Below are 21,478 nucleotides of genomic sequence, written 5' to 3' on the forward strand. Positions count from 1 at the left end.
TCTCTCTGCGACGTGTTCTAACATTGCACGGCGCAACAGAAATATTTTAGAGCCACAATAGCCTGCTCCACAGTGTCTCATATTTGCGTCACTTAAGTGGCAACTCTTCCGTATCAATCCTTTGACATGTTTTGTGAGTATTTTCCTTTCAAGTAATATCAAAGTAAGAATTTTCTTGGAGGAGGGAAGGTAGTTTCAATCAAGTCAAAGTTGTATGGGATTTATGCAATAAATTGAATTTAAAAAACTGGTACAAGGCCTACGCCAGGTATGAGAAGTGTTTGGCAGCAAAAACAATGGATATGATCAAGTCAAAATGAAGGAGTTCTGTGTTACCTTGATTTCAGTGGGAGAGAGCTAAGCAGAACCAGGCTATAAAATGACTTTTTAAAAAATATGGAAGAAAAGAAGAGACAGGACTACAAAAAGTGCTAGAAAATAGTTTATAGACATGAACTATTGAAGACCAATACAATCTATGGATCAGTATTACAAGCACTACTTTGCAGTCTTGAGTAAGCCAAGTTGCCCCTGAAGGGTTATTTACCTGAAATGTATTTGATTATAGTAGTTGATTTCAATAAAGTATTTCCTAGCACATTCTGAGGCTCTCTTGTTCATTCCTGTTATTGCTGCTGGCCTACATTCTTTTATCCTTCCTTTTTAAGTGTAGAGCTAGAAAAGGTACAGAAAAGGGCAACCAAAATGATCAAGGGGCTGGAGCAACTTCCCTATGAGTAAAGGTCTGGGGCTTTTTAGCTTCAAAAATGGTGGAGGTGGAGACATGGTAGAGATATATAAAATTATGCATTTTGTGGAGAAAGTGGATAGGGAAAAGATTTTCTCTCTCATAACACTAGAACCAGCGTCATCCAATTAAGGTGAATGGTGGGAGATTCAGGACAGAAAAAAAGGAAGTACGTCTTCATATAGCATTATACTGGAATTCAGTACTATAAGATGGAGTGATGGCCATCAATTGGAAGGGGATTAGACAAAGTCATGCTCGATAAGGCCATCAATGGTTCCTTGTCATGCTATCTATATATTCCTTGCAATATCAAAGGTATTATGCCTCTCAATCTAGGTTAATATGAGAGGGAGGGTGCCATTGCACTCATGACCTGCTTGTACGCTTCTCATAGGTATCTGGTTGGCCAGTATAGATAGGAATAGAAGTGAACTGGAGGAGCCTTTGGTCTGATTCAGATCAGCTCTTATGTTCTTAATATGAAAGCTGGACATGTCATGATTCTATCAACAGCCTGCACATTACAAAGGAAAGCATGCTGGTGGACAATGCAAGATTGACAGTCTTCTTAAAATCCTTCCATTTTACATAAATAGAATCTCTAGAGGATACTGAACAGTATTAACCATGCTGGATTTTTAAAAAAACACATCTTATGTGTATTTAATCACTGATACTGAGAATGTAAGACTGTGTGTTACAAAATATTTAAGGAACTTCATGAAGCTCTCCTGCTGAACTTTGCTTATAAGGCCAACAAAATCTGTAATATGAGAGAGATCAAAGTGTTATCTTTTCCATTTGACAAGTTTTGAGCTGTACAGAATTGTTTGTTACGATTTTCTCTTCCTTGAATATCTTATATTATGAACATATTAGTGTCTTTGATGGAATTAGCTTCTAACAGTGATCTGATTGGGTTCATTTTACTAAAAAGGTTGCCATTTCTAAATTATGCCAGGCAAAGGACAGAGGCCTTCTACACAACTGGAAATACAGAGAGGAGTGATGAGAGAAGAACATACCTACCACACCTCAGTGAGGTAGATTATTGCATGTATCATTGAATGCCACATCACAGGAGTACCATGTGTGTTCCATTCATACAGTTGCACATAAAACACAGATACTGACATCACATGAAGGTGTTTTGCTTAATGAATCTACTGAGGCACTATCTCCAGGCAAACACAAGCTAGTATTCTACACAACACACAAAAGAGAGGCAATGTCGGTCAGTATGTACAACATTATGAATTGACAAAATTTCTGGTAACAGCCACTCATCAGTCGAGAATATTTCATTCACTCCCAGGTTGATGATTTTTTAACATCCAAAAAGTGTCTTGTGGAACATGCTTCTATAACCAACCACACTGGAAAGGATCCATTCATTGCATTGCTGAGCATAAAAGGAGACATGCATCCTTTACAGGACACACAGAGTCTCTGGCAAGGACTAGCAGGCTGGATTTCCAACAACAGTAATTATATGATCAACATATACTGGCTGATTAAATGGCAAAACTAACCAGCTTGATTTTAGTCTCACAGAAATTTAATCTACTTGCTGGCAGATAGGGTTTGCTTAGCATCCCCTGGAAAAAAGTGTTCACATTCTTTAGGTCTGACCCGTGACAAGGGCAAAGAAGGGTCAAGCAAACATCTTTTACTGACCACAGGGAAGGTTTTGAGGCTATAAATCCAGAGATTCAGGCCAGCTGAATCTAAATTAAGATGCACAGATTAAAAATAAAAAGAAAGGAAATACGGAGAGAACTGAATGACGAGAGGTTCAGACTAGCATGTGGCGTTTCCTATGAAGGGCAAGATGGTCAGAGCGAGAGAAGCTACGATCACAGTCTGGGCACTGGAATGGTTTAACACCGGTATGTTTCCGGAAATGCCGCGTTAGTTCATCAGATCGAGCAAATTTCCATGTGCAACCTTCCCAAGTGCATTTGTAAGGCTTTTCACCTGAGGACAAAAAAGACAATTATTTTTTAAGAGCACATTCAGCACTGCTTTTTTATTATATATAATGAACAAACAAGAAAAGCAGGCCTCCCTTGCCAATACCATCTTCAGTTACAACCTATAGGATATGTTTACACAAGATGATATACTACTATGTTGAAAATTCGGTAAAAGATACTCCTCTAGATTTAAAATACGCCTTAGAAACTTTTGATATTTGCTCGCTGCTAATCTGTCCACCACACCGACCTGTCTTCCATCTTTAATCCAGGACATAGTACAAACATTGGGGCTGGTCTTGTGCAAAGGTAACCTTATGAGTTTATATAGGATATGAGACCCAGGTATCATTGGAAATATTATTTATATCTGTCTATTTCAAATATAGCATTCCTTTGCACACACCTGTAACCCTGTGGGAGCCATGTCTCCTATGGGGCAATCCCATGCAAAGAATATCATGACCACCTGGGCAGTGCTGGAGCCCATCTACATAGCATATTCACTGTGGTCCTTCTGTGGCCCGCAGACAACAGTGGCAGATAATGCATGCCAGTCTCTGTTGCAAGAGTGCTGTTCCTTGCTGTAAAATTTGGTGTTTCTCACAGTGGTTTCAGGGACTCTGTGTGACTTGAACTGCCCTTGGTGTGCACCGCTGTGTGGTGGGGGGCAGGGGGAGAGCAGAGGGCTAAACATGTCCACTCGGAAGAAACGTCAATTGCACTTTGCCACGTACAGGAGTAGAGTGGTCAGGAGAATTCCTTTGTTTTAAATACTCATTGAGCGTGGGAGTGGGCAGCCAGCCTGTTGCTTTGAAACTGCTCTGTGTTACAAATGTGCGCTGGATAAACATGCTTACTCTGAAGTAACTCTCTCCAATTTCACTTTACTGACCTCAGGAGTGGGGAGGGGAAGTGGCAGAGAGCAAGCCTCAAGCCCGTCGCTTAAAAACTACCCATGCCTACATGGAAGTAACTCGTCTTCTATTGCACTTCACTGAGTGGGGGGAGGGGGGAGTAGTGGACAGCAAGCCTCAGACTGCGCTGTTATGCAAGTGTGAAAGTATGCTCTTGTGGGGGTTCACAGGTACCCAGAGCCTTACTGTTTTCAAAAGCTGATATTCCCCAAATGACCCCTAATCCCGCAGAGAAGGGCTGGAGACAGAGGAGAGCTATCTGCTAAACATGCTTACTTGGAAGTAACTCATCCTCCATTGCAACTTCTTGAGCACGGGGGGGGGGGCGCGGGGGGGAGAAGGGAGGTGCAGAGAGCAAGCCTCCACTCATTCACTTCCCCACACCTATGCAGTTGATGAGGTTCATTTCTACTTGCAAGACTCTACTCACCCATCCCCGAAGTAATGCGGTTTCAGGTGCCGTTTGCCCCACGCAGGCGGGTTTTGTTTTAATGTATAAACTGCTTTATTAGCTCCTCCTGGGGCAAAAGGCAGCCAACTCAATTTCATGAAAATCCAGATTTAAATGCAATCTCAAATGCCATCGCCATGTAGATTCAGCCCTTTTTATGCATCTTTCCCAACTCAACTGGCATACTTCCAGCTAGCAGGTGGTGATCTGGTAAGAAAGACCCATGCCCTTTCAACATGGCTGAATGCATGTAACTTCCATGCCCATTTGTGTGCATGAGTGTATGCACAGACATATGTAGAGGTGGGCACAGTTAATTTCTAACCTAAATGAAGCCTTTACATAGTGACAGAACCCTCTAGTAGTTCCCTATTTTTCTAAGTATCCTTTTTTTATTTAAAAGATTTTAAACTTGCCTTTTAGGGTACATTGCCTTAATAAGTATGAGATCTTTAGATTCAATGTAGTAAATCTGGACAAATTTAGTGATGATGTAGAAGGGTGTGGTAGTGCAAATTCCACTGACTCACCATTTGCTAGGCGAGCAAAATAAGCCAGCCACCAGTTAAAGAAGCAAAAGTATGCATAGAAAAAAATAAATTGGCTACAGTCCTACACATACCTACTAGGGAGCAAGCATTGAACATAGTGACACTTACTTCCAGATAAACGTGAATAGGATTGCACTATAAACAAAAATATAGGCAGGTATTCTACTTTACTTACTCCAAGCCACATACTAGAAACAATTTCTGGTATTGTGATGTGGCACAAATGGTAAGAGTGGTAGGCTGGACTTAATTTGAGCCACTCTTGTGGCAAAAGGAAATACAACCACTGATTATTACATCAGTGGTTATTTTCTACATCAGTTCCCCACCACCATTGGGACCAGTGATGTTGCCAAAGCATGTTGCCACATAAACTGGTCAGGCACACTGCCAATAAGATGCGAAGTGTGACAATGGCGTAACAGGTATTCTGTTTTTTGCAGCAACAACATTGTGTAGTTAAAAGATAGACTGCACCTAAATTAGGTTGCTTTGTGATTTTCTTCATGGCTTCACTGCTTGAATAGTGAACAAACTCATTCAGCCAAATGAAATTATATATATTCCTCAAGTCTACTATATTCCTATGGATCGATTTAAGCTTTAGCAGCTCTAATAGCAACTCAGACTGATTCAGTTGTCCTGCTACCAGAACATCCCTAACCCTTTTAATTGGAAGTAGCTTACACATATTTACGCTGGCCTTTGCAGTATGCTATATATGGAGCTGGGCCACTCTGTCCCTGCCCTCCTCTTCCCTAGTACAATGGCCCTTGTACAGTACTACTGTGTCATACATTGCTATGTCTTCAGGGGAAGTGGCAACGTAATAGTTCTAGCATTCAGGCAGGGGTTAGGTTCCATTATACTTCTGTTATGTTTCATACCTGTATGTGTTCTTCTGTGAGCTTTTAGATGGGAGCTTTTAGTGTAAACCTTGTTGCAGCCTTCGTAATCACATCGGTGTATTCTACGCTTCCTTTGTGTGTCAGGAGATTCCACAGGTAAAGGCCTCTTCCCAGGCTGAACTATAACTGAAGGGTGATTCCTGCATAAAGTTAAATCACAGGTCAAAAATAAAATCTTCTGAGCTAAATCTTCCTTTATGGCATACCACAGAGCTTCTTTATTCACTAACCCCTACGTCTTTTGGCAGCATGAGCAACATTACATACATGTGGAAAAATTCAAGCAAGCTTAGCAAATTTCATGGACTTTAGTGGTAATATTTTGGCTGTCTTCCCTGTTGGGGTTTTTATTCATTCTGTGGAATGAACATAACCAAAAAATATATATTTTTCATAGCATGCTAGGATTTTTCATTTATTTTTCAGAGCTGACCTTGTTTCCTAGACAAACAATCTTAGATTTTTCAAATTCTCACTTGGGCTTCCAACAAACTTCTATTGCTTTTGTTTACATATTTTATTTCATTTAGAAAATATTTTAAAAAATGAATGGGCTGACAGACTTTTCAAATTATTAAATCCATCACTTCTTTTGCTTTACAAAGCTGAACTCAAGAGGCTTTATTGTTCATCCACTCCTTAGAGACCAATTAAGAATTTCCTGTGTGAGACTGGCAAAAGGGTGTGGCCTCACTTCACCACTTATGTCAATTCCTAAAAGTGGACTTTAGGCTGCATGTGCATGCGTCACACCCGCAGGATGTCTGAAATTATCTCTCTGGCTTCCATAAATAAAGTTTTCTTGCCTGCATCCTAAAAGGTACTATGCAGGTAAGATGGACAAATTAGTAAGCATAAAGATGACACAGACTACAGTCCTAAACACAAATTCTGGATTGGTTTCTATTATTAAAATAAGACACCTATTTTACAGGTGGAAATATGCTTTCAATACTGAAGTTAGAACAGTACACAGACTACAGAAAGCCAGGCCCATTCATATGCAGTAACTGGCCCTAGATTTTTTCAACATTTTTGTAGGTTATGTGAACTTCAATGTCCCATGTGTAGAACCTTAGATATTACTGGGTACTTTCAAAAGACATGATACTTAAAGGTATAGTTAGAATACATGTGTGCAAATTTATCTGTGTCCAATTAGAAATAAGTAGATTTGAGTCTGACTTCGACAAGTGCTTAGAATAGAAAGCTCTCAACCAAATGTGTGGCCGCTGAAATCCAGAAACTCTCAGGCCCTTGGACAACTGGAGAAGGCAAAGTCAGCTGTAAATGACAACGGCCATAAGAGTTCCAACCTTCCCGTCTCACATTTCTTAGGTCCCGTACTCATCACCAAAGGTCAATATCACCAATGGGACACTTTTCTTCATTGGTTATGTTTCCAGACAAATAAATGATAGCAATGATAACGTCTCCTAACAACAGTAAGACCACATTACCATTATACTACTGTTATTAATGACATTTACTTATATCGACAGAAATTAAAATTAACGGACCCATAATAAAAAAAAAAGTATTTATTTACTTGCAAAAAACCATCTTGGTAATCAGGTGAGAGCCACACATTACACAAAATATATAGGTGATTAAGGATTTACTGCCTATAATTCTACTAAATACATCCATCGTAGTTTGGTCGAATTTACATAACTATTTATGAATACAAGTATTCTTTTAACACATGGAGGGCTTTCTGAAATATATAATATTATCTTCCATAAAATCATTTTGTTGTGGTTTGTTTAACCACGCTTATCCTCCCACACTCATAGCTTATGCTGTAATGGTTGCCTGTGTAAAACTGTGTTTCCTGTAAAACAAGAACACTGAAAATTTTCAACCTGTGCTGCATATGACTGGGTTTCAATAGCCCATTAATGTTTGCTTAGAACTTTTGCAGGGATGAATGAATGCAGATTCAAGAGGAAGAGCCTACTAAACCACATGATGAACAGCACAGCCAACCCAAGATATTTTGATGCCTCAGGCAAAGGACAAGATGGTGCCCCCTCCATTCCACGAAGCCAACTGGACTGGCAGTTGAATCTTATCTCAACATTGGCAATGGGATAATGTCCACCACCACACCCAAGGGTAGCAGCCTAGCTTAGCGGGGGCACGACAGGTGTGTGGCACAAACAGCTCTGTCTTCCAAGAGAAGGGAATGGCTGGCACCAGGTGCCACTGCTCCCCCGCTCCCCAAGCATCTGCTGCCTGAAGCAGTTGCCTCACTCTGCCTCATTAGGGCCAGCCCCAATGAACAGCTTTCAATTTTAGGGTAACCTTAAATTCAGGCATTAATGGTGGTGCCCATAACAGTTGTATCCATAACTGTTTAGGGGAAAGACAGACAGTTACCCCCTCCTTCTCTTAATTAGTAAGCAGAAAGTCCCACCTCTATTTTCTTCATCTAGAACTTCTGTACTTTTTAAAAAGAGGAAATAAAGGACTGCAAGAAGTGACCATGCAATTTCTGCAAATGGAAAACTTTAAAACATAGGGTAGGGTGTGGCTGCAAAGCACCAGTGTGGGAAGGAACTGTGCAGATGGGCTATCCACACATCCGAGCTTCCACTGCTATAACATTGAGCCCCATCAGCAATAAGTGTTTTTCGTAATTAATAACACTGAAGAAATAATATGAAAATTGCAAAGCACATGAGCAGTATAGGTTAATCTCACAAAAAATTCAAAGAGAATCACAAGCAATTTAGGGCAAACCTCTGCCAAAAGGAAGGACCACCCATCAAAACAAGTAGCCTCAGATTAAATAGGAGAACTAAGCCACATGCTACAGGAGAAGCGTAAAGGCCCAGGATCTCTAGTCAATTTGATATAGTAAAAAAAATCCCTTCTTGACTCCAAAAAGAGCAATCAGTGATGCACAAAACTTGCTGATGAATTAAAAATACCCCAATGAAATAAACTGTGCACAACCCTACACCACCCAACACAGATCTCCCAAAGGAAGTTGCTGCACTTGTATGCTTTCTGGGTATTTTATTCCATTAGGGCAACACCAGTTGCACTAATGCAAGACATCTTGCACCTGATCTTGTCTATGGGGTTTTTTTCCCCCAAAGGAGGGTGAAAGGCCAGAGGGGAGGGTATAAAATTGTCCTAGGTTCAGGTCGGTTGAGGGTATTCTCTTGACATCAGTAACATGTCATCTTTTCAGGTTTTGAGGGATATTTTAAAAGTCTCTAGGGGTGCAACCATATGAAAGCTTAGACAGAAAAAAATCCTACAACTTCCAGCATGCCCCAGCCATCATAGCTGCCTGGGGCATGCCATGAGTTGTAGGACTTTTTTCTGTCTAAACATACATAGGGCTGTACCCTAAAGGTCTTTCCTGGGGAATGTATTCTATCTGTTTTGACAAAAGGATTGGGTTTTAACTCGTCATAAATTCAACTAGATAGTACTACTCTGAATGTTTTGTATCTAGTTTTCAACGACGAAGCACAATTAATTCTTGTGTTGAAGTGAGATATTTTAGGACTCCATCCACTTAGCTACTTACTCTTGAAGCATTGCTTGAGGGGGTGACAATGATGTCATCAATGGAGGGGAAATTTGTTCAGGATAGTAGTCATTTCTAGGCGATTCCATGCCTGGTTCTATCTTAATAGATTTCTTTAGTGCTTGCTTCTCATAAGATTCAATAACAGGTACTACAAACAAAAAACAAACACAGTATGGAAATAGTAAATGAAAAGAAAACACATTTTCAAACACATTTCAAACATTTTCAAAATTTAGAATCTGCAAATAGAATTTTATTTTCCCATTGGTGTAAATCTGTACCACTGTATTAATATGCTATGCTTACCTCTGGAAATTAAGAACCTTCACCTGGCAACCAAACAGGGAAGTTTTATAAATTTGAAGAGAGGTGGTTCTCTCCTCCTCCCTGTCCCCAGGTTAGTGATAACTAGTATACATATTCATGCATTTTACAGGCTAGTACATTCTGTAAACTTATTTGTAATCCTGTCATTTAATACATTTTTTTAACTGCCTTTCCTCCAAGGAGCTCAGGACAGCATACATGTTTCTCCTTTCCTCTCCTCCCTTTATCACAACAAAACTGTGATGTAGGTAAGGCAGGGAGAAAGGGATTAGGCTAAAGTTCTTGAGTGAGCATCAATCTGCTTTGTTCTAGAGGAATTTGAACACTCTATCCACCTCATACCCTTGCAAAAGGATAAAGAGCACCAAATTTGTCCTGTTATATTTAGGATATGGTTAAATGGAAGAACATTGGATCCTTTCCTATTTAACTTTAAATCATAAGAAATGGGAGGGCAAAGTCCACAAAAACAAGCTTTTACCTGGCATGCTACTTGGGTTTTCCAACTCTTCTGAAAGAACTGTGGACACCATAATAGGCTGTTGAAGGTGAGGGGCATACATAAAAGGGACAGGTTGTACTACAACTGGCTGTATAACTGGAAGTATCCCTGGGCTTCGAAGTCCATGGCGTGAAAGAGCTGCCATTACTGGAGGAATAGTTAATGGCATAGTGAAAGGCTGCATTCCTGGTGGAGTCAATTTCTTCATTGGAGGGCTGGTGGAGGGCAGATTTAATCCAGGTGAGTGTCTCCTATGTACAGTCTGGAATTTCAGAGGAGAAGGAGAACTTCTAGCTGAAGGTTGCTTGTTCACTGTGAGATCGACAGGCTCAACTTGGACTTCATTACACAATCCTTCTGGAATCTGGTAGAATTTATTCGACATTATATTTGGTGTTGAATAAATGACACTGTATTTGTTGGGCTTCATATGGTCCATGTAACTAGAGTTGAATGACTATATGAAAAAAGAAAGGGAGGGGAGCAAGAGATGAAATGAAAATCACTGATACAAAACAGGTAAAATATGTATGTTTTAGAAAACATGGATTACTTATGGATCACCTTAAATTCCATTGGACTGCATTTGAAATCCATACGGGTATTCTTTAAAATGAGCCAAAATCAGACACTCAAATAATTCTGGTTATGTGGGATCATGTTCCCAACAGTAGATGGCCTACAGGTATCTCTGGTATGGTTAGCCTTGGGGGGTTTCTCCACGACAACGGAACGAGATGGAAGGAGAAGCCAATCGTGGCTTACCCAGATTTTTCAAGGAGCCAGCTTTCATCTGCGCAGGGTTCCACTAGTGAGTGTATCACAGTCACTTCACCGAACATACTTCCAGTGCATGCGTGCGTGTGTTGGAGTGAACGTCATCTGACTGGCATGGGTTGCTCAACCAATAAGAGAGGCTCCCCCTGCCCCCCATGCAGGCTCTCCCCGCTTTCTCCTATGATAAAATCCTGGGAAGTTTCCTTCCCTGTATCCACAGAAATCACTCTCTTTTGCTCTCTTTACCCCGCCCACCTGACAATCATGAAAGGAACACAATGTTCTCGCTGCCCTGCAGCGATCAATCGAAGCGTTGACATTAAGGCTCTCTAAATGCGTTATTTTGATTCATGGGAATCTTGGGAGTGCGCTTTTCAGAAACAAGCCTCATTGACCACAATGGGAGTTACTTCCGAGTAGACACGCATGTTTGTGTTGGGAAAGACAGGGAGGGGAAATGGATGAGAAGTCAACCCCCTTTCTAATCCGATGCTGTGCAGGATCGGCATGATTAAAGGTGGAAGTAGTTACTTCTGAATGGAAATAAACCAAACAATGGAGAATCATAGCTCTGAGAAAGCGCTTTACAGCCTTTAGGGAATTAGTGCTTTAAAATGTGCTATTTCAATTGGGGAAGATCTCTGTAAATTCTGATACGTGCATTCAGGGGACAAGTGTCACTGACCACAATGGGAGTTACTTCTGAGTAGACACTAATTAGTTTGTGCTGGGACAAACACACAGGAAATATCCCTTGACTGAGGTCAGGGTAAAAGGCACACCCCTGGGCAGGGCTAGCATACCCGAGGTAAATGTGGGGGTTTAGAATTGGACTTTAAACAGTTTCAGGAAATCTGGTTTTTCCGTGATAAGCTCTGAGGTGGCTGCTGGATGGCCACAACATCATATTTCATCATATTTCCCTAACGACCTCCAAATGCAGCCAGCTCAGAGTAAATTGCTCATGGAAACACCCCCTTGGTCCCTCATGTTCAATGCCCGTGCCACAATACAGACTTGGTTTTATTGTAAGCCAGAACCTTCCGTTATGAAAGTTGAACTGATAGGATTTGTCCAATACCTTTTGATGAATATTGCAACTCAGAACTGATTGCAATGATTTGGACTAAACAAACTCCAGTTCAAATTCTAATGTGAAGCAGTCTAGTTTGGGGGTAAGTAACATTACGACCCAAGGTACTGTGCCCAGTTTTTGCCCTCAGAAAACTTTCTCATCTTTTATTGGAACAACTAACCCACAGGCAAGTTGCTGTAGAGCAATGCGAGACTGCAACAGTGTGGAGAAAAACTGACTGGATGCGGCCCTCATGCTGCCTATCTCTGGCCTACTCTATGTAGTAAGCAAAATTCTTTCATCATCATAAATGTTTGTGGTTGCGTAACCTTTTTAAAATAATAAATGTTTGTTTGTTTATTTATTAAATTTCTTAATCACCCATCTGGCCGGTCACCCAGCCACTCTGGGAGATGTACAACAGTACAATTTAAAACAGTAAAATTACACATCAAAACCTTATTTAAAAATACCCTAACCCACCCCCAAATGCCTGGCTGAACAACCAAGTTTTCAATGTGTGGCGGAAGCTCATTAAAGCTCATCATGTTACACTAAACCACAATATCCCTGTGTAAGTAACTTTTAATTGAACTTAACACTAGGACATTAACATCTTTTGACATCTAAATAAGTTGTTTATATAAATTCTATCAACTATTTGTTCCATAATTTCCAGAACTCAACACTTCAGTACTTTTGCCTCTTCCAAATATTTCATTTGTAATCTTATGCCTGTCAAAGCCTAAAGAACTGTGAGGCAAGGAAATTATGATAATTATTAAACGTTCTGAGTGATCAAGGCTACCAGTTAAGGAGATATTAATAATGAACAATACGAAGCACTTGCCAACTCCCAGAGCTGGCCCAAGCCACTCCAAGAGAAGGTGCAATCCAAGAGAGGCACCCTAGAATTATCTACAACATTGCCAACGATCCTGGGACAGACCTCTTGGATTGCACACTGGTTCTCTGCAGCCCCAAGCAACTGCTTGGGTTGCTCGTGGAATTAGGCTGGCTCTGGTAGTTAAAATATAGCTCTGTGCACAGTACTAAACTCCTGCAATAAGGACCAAATTAAACCTGCAGAACATGATCTATAGGGCTTTGCAATGCTGTGGTATTAGGTATTCACAATTAAGCATATACACTGTGATAGGTCTAATCATAATCACTTTAACCAAGTGGAGTTCAAGATTAGGAGGATTCCTAGAACACTTCGTCACCAAGGTAAAACACAGTATAATTTCTTATGGCCTGATGCTATGAGCTACTGCAAAAGCAAGTAAACACTTGAGGTGATGGCACAAGTGTGGCAACCTAATCCAGGATGTCATACCAACACTGCACAGCTGAATGTCAGTGTTGCAGTGACAAAGTGGTACTATATGAGGCACAGATTGTTATGTGGCTCAGAACTGAGTAGAGATGGGATGTGGCGACTGTGGGCAGGAAAAGACAAACATCATCCAAAAGGCATTTCAACTGTCACAGGAGCCAGCAAGATGAATGCAACCCTCCATTTTTAAAAATCGTTTTGCAACACAATGATAACAACAAGCAAACCAAAATAAAGGGGTGGGGGAGAGAAGGACAAAAAAACTGTATAATGAAATGTATCAATGCAATTCTACATGCCTAATACTGGGTTGTAATTTTTTTTAAAAAAATGGAATATAACTTGTATACAACTTGGAATACAACTTGTATACAACTTGTATACAACAACTTGGAATACAACTTGGAATACAACTTGGAAGGCACAACATAGGAAGATAAATTTGCTCCACTGGTAAAACATAAGATACAGCTTTAGTTACATCGTACAAGCTACTCAAGGTACTGCAGCTTGGACACACAGGACTGAAACATCAGACGATCATTTTCAAATGCGAGTACAACACAAGGACATTCATGTACCTAACTAGCTTAAAAAAATAGGGTGGGAACCAATGTTGTTACATTCATGGAAGGAACTTCCACTGATGAAAGGACAATTGCACTCACAGAGGCTGTCCTTCAGTAAGCACAACTCTCCTTCCATAAACAGAGTGATGATGTTCTATCTCACCCTTGATAATTTTCACCAATTTTGAAGTTTAAAATCATACTGTGTCGAGGGATGCCTTCTAGAAAGATAACAGACTTATAAGCAAGCAGACTTATAAGCAAGCAGAAAAAGTACTCTCATTAAAATGTCTTATACAAAGTTAGACACTTTTTTCCATTTTAATTGGGGCTGTGATCCTAAGCATATCTTCTTGAAAACAGCGGAAGTTACTTCAAATTAAACATGCTTAGGATCAGACTGTATATATAGCTGTGCAGTTTTGGCTTCCAGTGAATTTATGTGGCTTATAAAATGGTCGTCCCACAGATTTCAGTAAAATGTATGTTATGTTTAGGACTATTGTCATAAATGTTCAAAACGATGTGCAGGACAGACTACAGCCAGGCACATCTCTGAGCTATAATTTAGCATTCTATAACATTTTTGTAAAGGTTGCAGTTCAAATGAAACTTTCAGACTAAATAAAGAACCGTGTTTACTTCAGATGTTAAGACAACTATGGTGTACTTAAATGAACGTCAGTAATGATTTTGGGTGGAAATACCTAACTATTAATGGCAAAAAAGCACACAAAATTATTAAATATGCCAGGGATTCAAGTTGTTCAGCTTCTCAGACAGCTTGGAAGAAAAGATTTTCATTGTGTGTAGCTATGCTGGCACAGAACTGGTCTAAGTCAGCTGTTTTTGTGCCAGTTTGAAGAGGCTGCGTATTTTGACAAGGTTTCTTTCTCACATTTCTACTGAACTGCACATTTTCAGGAGAAAATCATTCACAGCATAAGAAGAAAAAGGTAAAGTGCAAAAAAGAAGAAATGTGATATGACTGAAAAAACAAAAGTACGGGAGATAGAAATCTGCATATCTGGCAAGTTAAAATATCAACATAAAGTTTGCAATCCTAAAATGGGCATCTATCAATAACTGGGCAAAATTAGAGCACTATAGACAAAACTGCTAAACTTGTAATAGCAATCTAATGGAATGACTACTCTCTCTCTCTCTCTCCCCCTCTCCTTCTCTCACTCACACACACACACACACAGCTACTCTTACTCTATCTGAGTTAAAGTATGACTGTTTTTGTTTGGTTTACTTTAACTATGTTATATATATATGGAAAAATACAATAAAACAGTATTTAAACAACAATAGTATTTAAACAAATCTTGTGGCACTCTAAAGACTAATATATTTTACTGTAGCATAAACGTTCATAGACTAGAGCCCATTTTGTCAGAAGCATGAAGTGGGGCTTCTTCACACAGAGCTTTTATTCTGCTATTGAGATTGCTCACTCACGGAAGTTTGGGGGCCTTTTACATGACTTCATGAACCTTCAGGGCGTCTCCTGCACTAAATGACCTTTATTCCGTTTTTAAATAGGTCAGAGATAATGAGATATCACATTACCCTGCTTGTGTTCCACTTGAATTCCCTCTGTGAAAAAGGAAAAGCTGCAAGAAGAGGAGCTAGGTCAATGAAAGAGCCAGCATGGTGTAGTGGCTAGAGCATTGGACTGGGAATCGGGAGATCTAGGTTCTAGTCCCCACTCGGCCATGGAAGTGCAATGGGTGACTTTGGGCCAGTTACAGACTCTCAGCCCAACCTACCTCACAGGGCTGTTGTTCTGAGGATAAAATGGAGAGGAGGATTATGGACGCTGCCTTGGGTTCCTTAAAGAGGAAAAAAAGCGGGATATAAATGTAATAAATAAATGAAACATATGGAAGACTGAGATAAGGGGGGAAGGAAGGGGAAAAGGGAGGGGGGGAAAGGAAGCATGTGTAAAGGGAGTCTGTTGTGATCCTGCATTTACAATAGAAGCAGAAAGCCCCTTTTTAAATGCGGGATTTTAGGCTGCTCATGATCTCTGCAGTTGGCAGATTATGTGACTATACATACAGTATACAGAAAAAAATAATTGTAAATAGTGGAGCCAAAATGCCATGAAATGTAGGAGTTAGTGGTGGATCTGTAAAATTTCTATGCAAAGCACAGAAATGTTTTTATACAATATTCAGCATAAGCAAAAATGACCCATTCAAAACAGCAGTCACTATATGAATACTATCTTTCTAGCTATGCTGTGCTAATTGTGAATTAATTAATAATTAATTAATAATAAATAAATAATTAGTAATTAAGAGAGCCAGTGTGGTGTAGTGGCAAGAGTGTTGGACTGGGAGCTGGGAGATCCGGGTTCTAGTCCCCACTCGGCCATGGAAGCTCACTGGGTGACTCTGGGCCAGTCACAGACTCTCAGCCCAACCCACCTCACAGAGTTGTTGTTGTGAGGATGAAATGGAGAGGAGGAGGATAATGTCAGCCGCCTTGGGTTCCTTGCAAGAGGAAAAAAGGCGGGGTATAAATGCAATAATAATAATAATAATAATAATTGGACAATTTGATCTTAATTTAGCATACTATAGCTAGAAAGGTGGTATTATCACAGGTACTAACATGGCAAATGAGTCACTATTGTCATCTGGTACACATTTGAGCTCTGCATAGAAATTTCACAGATCCACTGCTACCCTCTGCTTTTCATGGCTTTCTGGCACCATTGTTTCCACGTTGGTTTTCTCTGTACGTATTCCAGCCTTGTCCCCTTCATGGATCACTGCCTTGTTGTGGCGAAGGGGCTTGCGAAACTCTGTGAAGCCATAAGCTATGCCGTGCAGGGCCACCCAAGACGTACAGGTCATGGCGGAGAGTTCTGACAAAATGTGGTCCGCTGGAGAAGGAAATGGCAACCCACTCCAGTATTCTTGCCAAGAAAACCCCATGGAACGTATCACAAGGCTAAAAGATATGACGCTGGAAGATGAGACCCTCAGGTCGGAAGGTGTCCAATATACTACTGGGGAAGAGCAGAGGGTATTTCCAAGTAGTGCCAGAAAGAGTGAAGCGGCTGGGCCAAAGCCGAAAGGACACTCAGCTGTGGATGTGTCTGGTGGTGAAAAGAAAATCTGATGCTGTAAAGAACAATATTGTTTAGGAACCTGGAATGTCAGATCAATGAATCAAGGTAAGCTGGAGGTGGTCAAACATGAGATGGCAAGAGTGAACATCGACATCTTGGGAATCAGCGAACTAAAATGGACAGGCATGGGCAAATTTAATTCAGGTGACCATCATATCTACTACTGTGGCAAGAATCCCTTAGAAGAAATGGAGTAGCACTCATAGTCAACAAAAGGGTGGGAAAAGCAGTACTGGGGTACAATCTCAAAAACGATCGAATGATCTCAGTACGAATCCAAGGCAAACCATTCAACATCACAGTAATTCAAGTCTATGCCCCAACCACTGATGCCGAAGAAGCTGAGGTTGATCGGTTCTAAGATGACCTACAACACCTTCTAGAACTAACACCAAAAAAAGATGTCCTTTTCATCACAGGGGATTGGAATGCTAAAGTAGGAAGTCAAGAAATCACCGGGATAACAGGCAAGCATGGCCTTGGTGTACAAAATGAAGCAGGACAAAGGCTAATAGAGTTTTGCCAAGAGAACATGCTGATCATAGCAAACACTCTTTTCCAACAGCACAAGAGGCGACTCTACACATGGACATCACCAGATGGTCAATATCGAAATCAGATTGATTATGTCCTTTGCAGCCAAAGATGGAGAAGCTCCATACAGTCAGTAAAAACAAGACCTGGAGCTGACTGTGGCTCAGATCATGAGCTTCTTGTTGCAAAATTTCGGCTTACATTGAAGAACGTAGGGAAAACCACTAAAGCATTCAAGTATGACCTAAATCATATCCCTTATGAATATACAGTGGAGGTGAGGAATAGATTTAAGGGATTAGACCTGATAGACAGCATGCCTGAGGAACTATGGACGGAGGTCTGTAACATTGTTCAGGAGGCAGCAACTCAATCCATCCCAAAGAAAAAGAAATGCAAGAAAGCAAAGTGGCTGTCTGAGGAGGCTTTACAAGTAGCTAAGGAAAGAAGGGAAGCAAAAAGCAAGGGAGAAAGGGGAAGATATATCCAACTGAATGCAGAGTTCCAGAGAATAGTAAGGAGAGACAAGAAGGCCTTCTTAAATGAACAATGCAAAGAAATCGAGGAAAACAACAGAATGGGAAAGACTAGAGATCTCTTTAAGAAAATCGGAGATCTCAAGGGAACGTTTTGTGCAAAGACGGGCATGATAAAGGACAAAAAAGGCAGGGACCTAACAGAAGCAGATGAGATTAAGAAGAGGTGGAAAGAATACACAGAAGAACTATACAGGAAAGATCTGAATGTCCCTGATAGCCATGATAGTGTGGTCACTGAACTTGAGCCGGACATCCTAGAGAGCAAAGTCAAGTGGGCCTTAGGAAGCATTAGTAACAACAAAGCTAGCGGAGATGACAGTATTCCAGCTGAGCTATTTAAAATCCTAAAAGATGATGCTGTTAAAGTGCTGCATTCAATATGCCAACAAATTTGGAACACTCAACAATGGCCGCATGACTGGAAAAGGTCAGTTTACATTCCAATTCCAAAGAAGGGCAATGCCCAAGAGTGTTCCAACTACCGTACAATTGCGCTCATTTCACATGCCAGCAAGGTTATGTTCAAAATCCTACAATCTAGGCTTAAGCAGCATGTGAACCAAGAACTACCGGAAGTACAAGCGAGGTTTCGAGAGGCAGAGGAACTAGAGATCAAATCGCCAACATTCACTGCATCATGGAGAAAGCAAGAGAATTCCAGAAAAACATCTATTTCTGCTTCATTGACTACACTCAAGCCTTTGATTGTGTGGATCACAACAAACTGTGGAAAATTCTTAAAGAGATGGGAGTACCAGACCACCTTACCTGTCTCCTGAGAAACCTGTACGAGGGCCAAGAAGCAACAGTAAGAACCAGACATGGAACAACTGATTGGTTCAAAATTGGGAAAGGAGTACGACAAGGCTGTATATTGTCGCCCTGCTTATTTAACTTATATGCAGAGTACATCATGAGAAACGCCGGGTTGCATGAATCACAGGTCGGAATTAAGATTGCCGGGAGAATTATCAACAATCTCAGATACACAGACGATACCACCCTAATGGCAGAAAGTGAAGAAGATCTAAAGAGCCTCTTGTTGAGGGTGAAAGTGGAGAGTGCAAAAGCTGGTTTGAAACTCAACATTAAAAACACTAAGATTATGGCATCTGGCCCCATCACTTCCTGGCATATAGAAGGGGAAGAAATGGAAGCAGTGACAGATTTTATTTTCTGGGGCTCCAAGATCACCGCAGACGGTGACTGCAGCCATGAAATTAAAAGACGCTTGCTCCTTGGGAGGAAAGCTATGGCAAACCTAGACAGCATAGTAAGAAGCAGAGACATCACCTTGCCAACAAAGGTCCGTATAATCAAAGCTATGGTTTTCCCAGTAGTAATGTATGGCTGTGAGAGCTGGACTATAAGGAAGGCTGAGTGCTGAAGAATTGATGCCTTCGAACTGTGGTGCTGGGGAAGACTCTTACAAGTCCCCTGGACTGCAAGGAGGTCAAATCAGTCAATCCTAAAGGAAATCAACCCTGAGTGCTCATTGGAAGGACAGATACTGAAGCTCAAATATTTTGGCCACCTAGTGCGAAGAGAAAACTCCCTGGAAAAGACCCTGATGGTGGGAAAGACTGAAGGCAAAAGGAGAAGGGGACAGCAGAGGATGAGATGGCTAGATAGCATCACTGATGTAATGAATATGAACTTGAGCACGCTCCGGGAGAGAGCGCAGGACAGGAAGGCCTGGCGTGCTATGGTCCATGGGGTCACGAAGAGTCGGACACGACTTAACGACTGAACAACAAATTCCAGCCTTGTATTTAACAACTTGTATTGGTACCCATAGGCAATCAGGAATTCCATGCAGGCAAGTGAGCAGGTTGGCAGAGGAGAGATGGATCTCTCAGTTATCAGTATGTTTGGTAGTAGGCCATTTTTTTTTACCTGCGAAGAAGCTCGTAGCCTGTGTTCTCTCCTCTTTGGCCAGAAAGCAAACACAGCCTACTAGCCTCTTACAAAGCGGCTAGGCCTCAGGAGGCTAGCAGAAGTTTTTGTACAGGCTACTAACTTTTGTTTTGTGAGCTTATTTACAAGACTGACACACGCACAGATCTTCCAACCATGAAAAACACATGCATCTAATGAAGTGAACTGTAGAACACAAAAGGCTATGCTACAGTAAATGCTAATCTTTAAAGATGCCACAAAACATTGCTGTTGCCTTTTACTACATACAGCTAAGACAGCAATCCCCCAACATATTTAAATTTTCAGTAACAAATTCACCTGTTTTCAACATAAAGAGGATATCCTTTCGACATGACTGTAGTGCATGAAGGCAATGGCAAAACACTAATATTGAAAGAAAACATGTAGATATACTAGGGCAGGTGTAGACAACCTCTTTTGGTCCAGGGACTAGATTGCCCCCCCCCCGACCAAACCAGTGGGCCAAATGATGCTAAGGGGGTGGGGGTCCTCCCCTCCCCTCTCGTGATGTCATTGGTGCTGCCTTGCCCACTTCTTTTCCCTGTGCAGACAGAGGCACAGAGCTAGTAATTAGATATAGGTAACTATTGGTGACACTCATCATACTGTTGTCAAGCTTTACAATCCAGTGCTGCCTCTGTTCTGCAGCTTGCTCAGAGGGAGGGAGGGAGGGAGGGAGGGAGAGACTGACTGACTTGGGGTGTGGGGTGGGTGAGAAGCCACCCCTGCCATGCACCGGGTTCTGACAACACAGCAACCCGTGACATGGCACAAGTAATTGGGGAAATGCCAGTTGAGTGACCAGCACGCACGGGAGTGGGGGAAACGATCCATACCGCATAGTTTCCCCCACTGACTGTGCAAATTCGGACAGTCTGTCTCCTCCTCCCTGTCTACTTCAGTGTGAAAGCAATATGATAGTACAGAAGGCAATATTTCTGTACAGATATTACAGAAACAGACAGTGTGTTCTTGATGGAGGCTGTTAAATATAGTATTTTTAGGTATCAATCATGTGCCAGGGGTTTTTCCTGGCCTATTCTGATTAAGATTACTTTTCAAAAATGTGTAAATTGGAAAGCAATATAGTCAAATCAAACTGGGAGTTGCTACATTTCTTCCCTTGTCACATCTAGGACAAAGCCTAGCTAAACAGATGACATTTGTGATCTCCACCCAGAAATGGAAGCTGTGTTAATCCAACATAATTTTCTCTATATCGTAAAACCACATACAGCAAGTTATGTCAGATTAACCCAGCTGTGACGATGAAAGAGTTTTATAATCACTAAAAACTCATGGATTTTGAAGAAGCTACATATCAAACCTCCATTCATAAGGACAATTCATGCAGGCCCTTTACCACTAAAGTAATCCCTGTTTCCCTGTGATAGATTTGTGTTTTTATTTTATTTAAAACATGTGTTTTTCTCTCCTCCTCCTCTCCATTTGCATCTTAAGAACAAACAAATCACCACCTAGTCTAGTTTCAAATAGTCTAGTTGAGTTTCGAACACTGACCTGCCTTTCAACTACATGTAGAAGTCTAAGGTGGACACTCATATAGCAAAGGCATCTGACCACTACTGTTTATGTAGCAAACTGATTTTCTGGCACCTTTAG

At 41.0% G+C, this 21,478-nt stretch overlaps 1 protein-coding gene across 5 annotated transcripts in view; it reads right to left on the reverse strand.

Annotated features, from left to right (window-relative positions):
• Positions 1-429: 429 nt before the first annotated feature.
• The window catches only part of KLF3 (KLF transcription factor 3), a 52,313-nt gene continuing 31,264 nt past the window's right edge, over positions 430-21,478 (reverse strand). For all 5 annotated transcript variants that reach the window (XM_084856947.1, XM_084856951.1, XM_084856950.1 and 2 more), the window contains 4 exons: positions 9,913-10,390; positions 9,102-9,252; positions 5,534-5,694; positions 430-2,728 (listed from right to left, as the gene is read on the reverse strand). In XM_084856947.1, coding sequence (XP_084713073.1) covers positions 2,547-2,728; positions 5,534-5,694; positions 9,102-9,252; positions 9,913-10,390 — 972 coding nt within the window. In that variant the 3' untranslated portion in view covers positions 430-2,546. The remainder of the gene's footprint in view (positions 2,729-5,533; positions 5,695-9,101; positions 9,253-9,912; positions 10,391-21,478) is intronic.

This window comes from Heloderma suspectum, chromosome 5, assembly GCF_057233095.1.
Source record: "Heloderma suspectum isolate Gila_16-S chromosome 5, 16-S_ref, whole genome shotgun sequence".
Lineage (NCBI taxonomy): Eukaryota > Metazoa > Chordata > Lepidosauria > Squamata > Helodermatidae > Heloderma > Heloderma suspectum.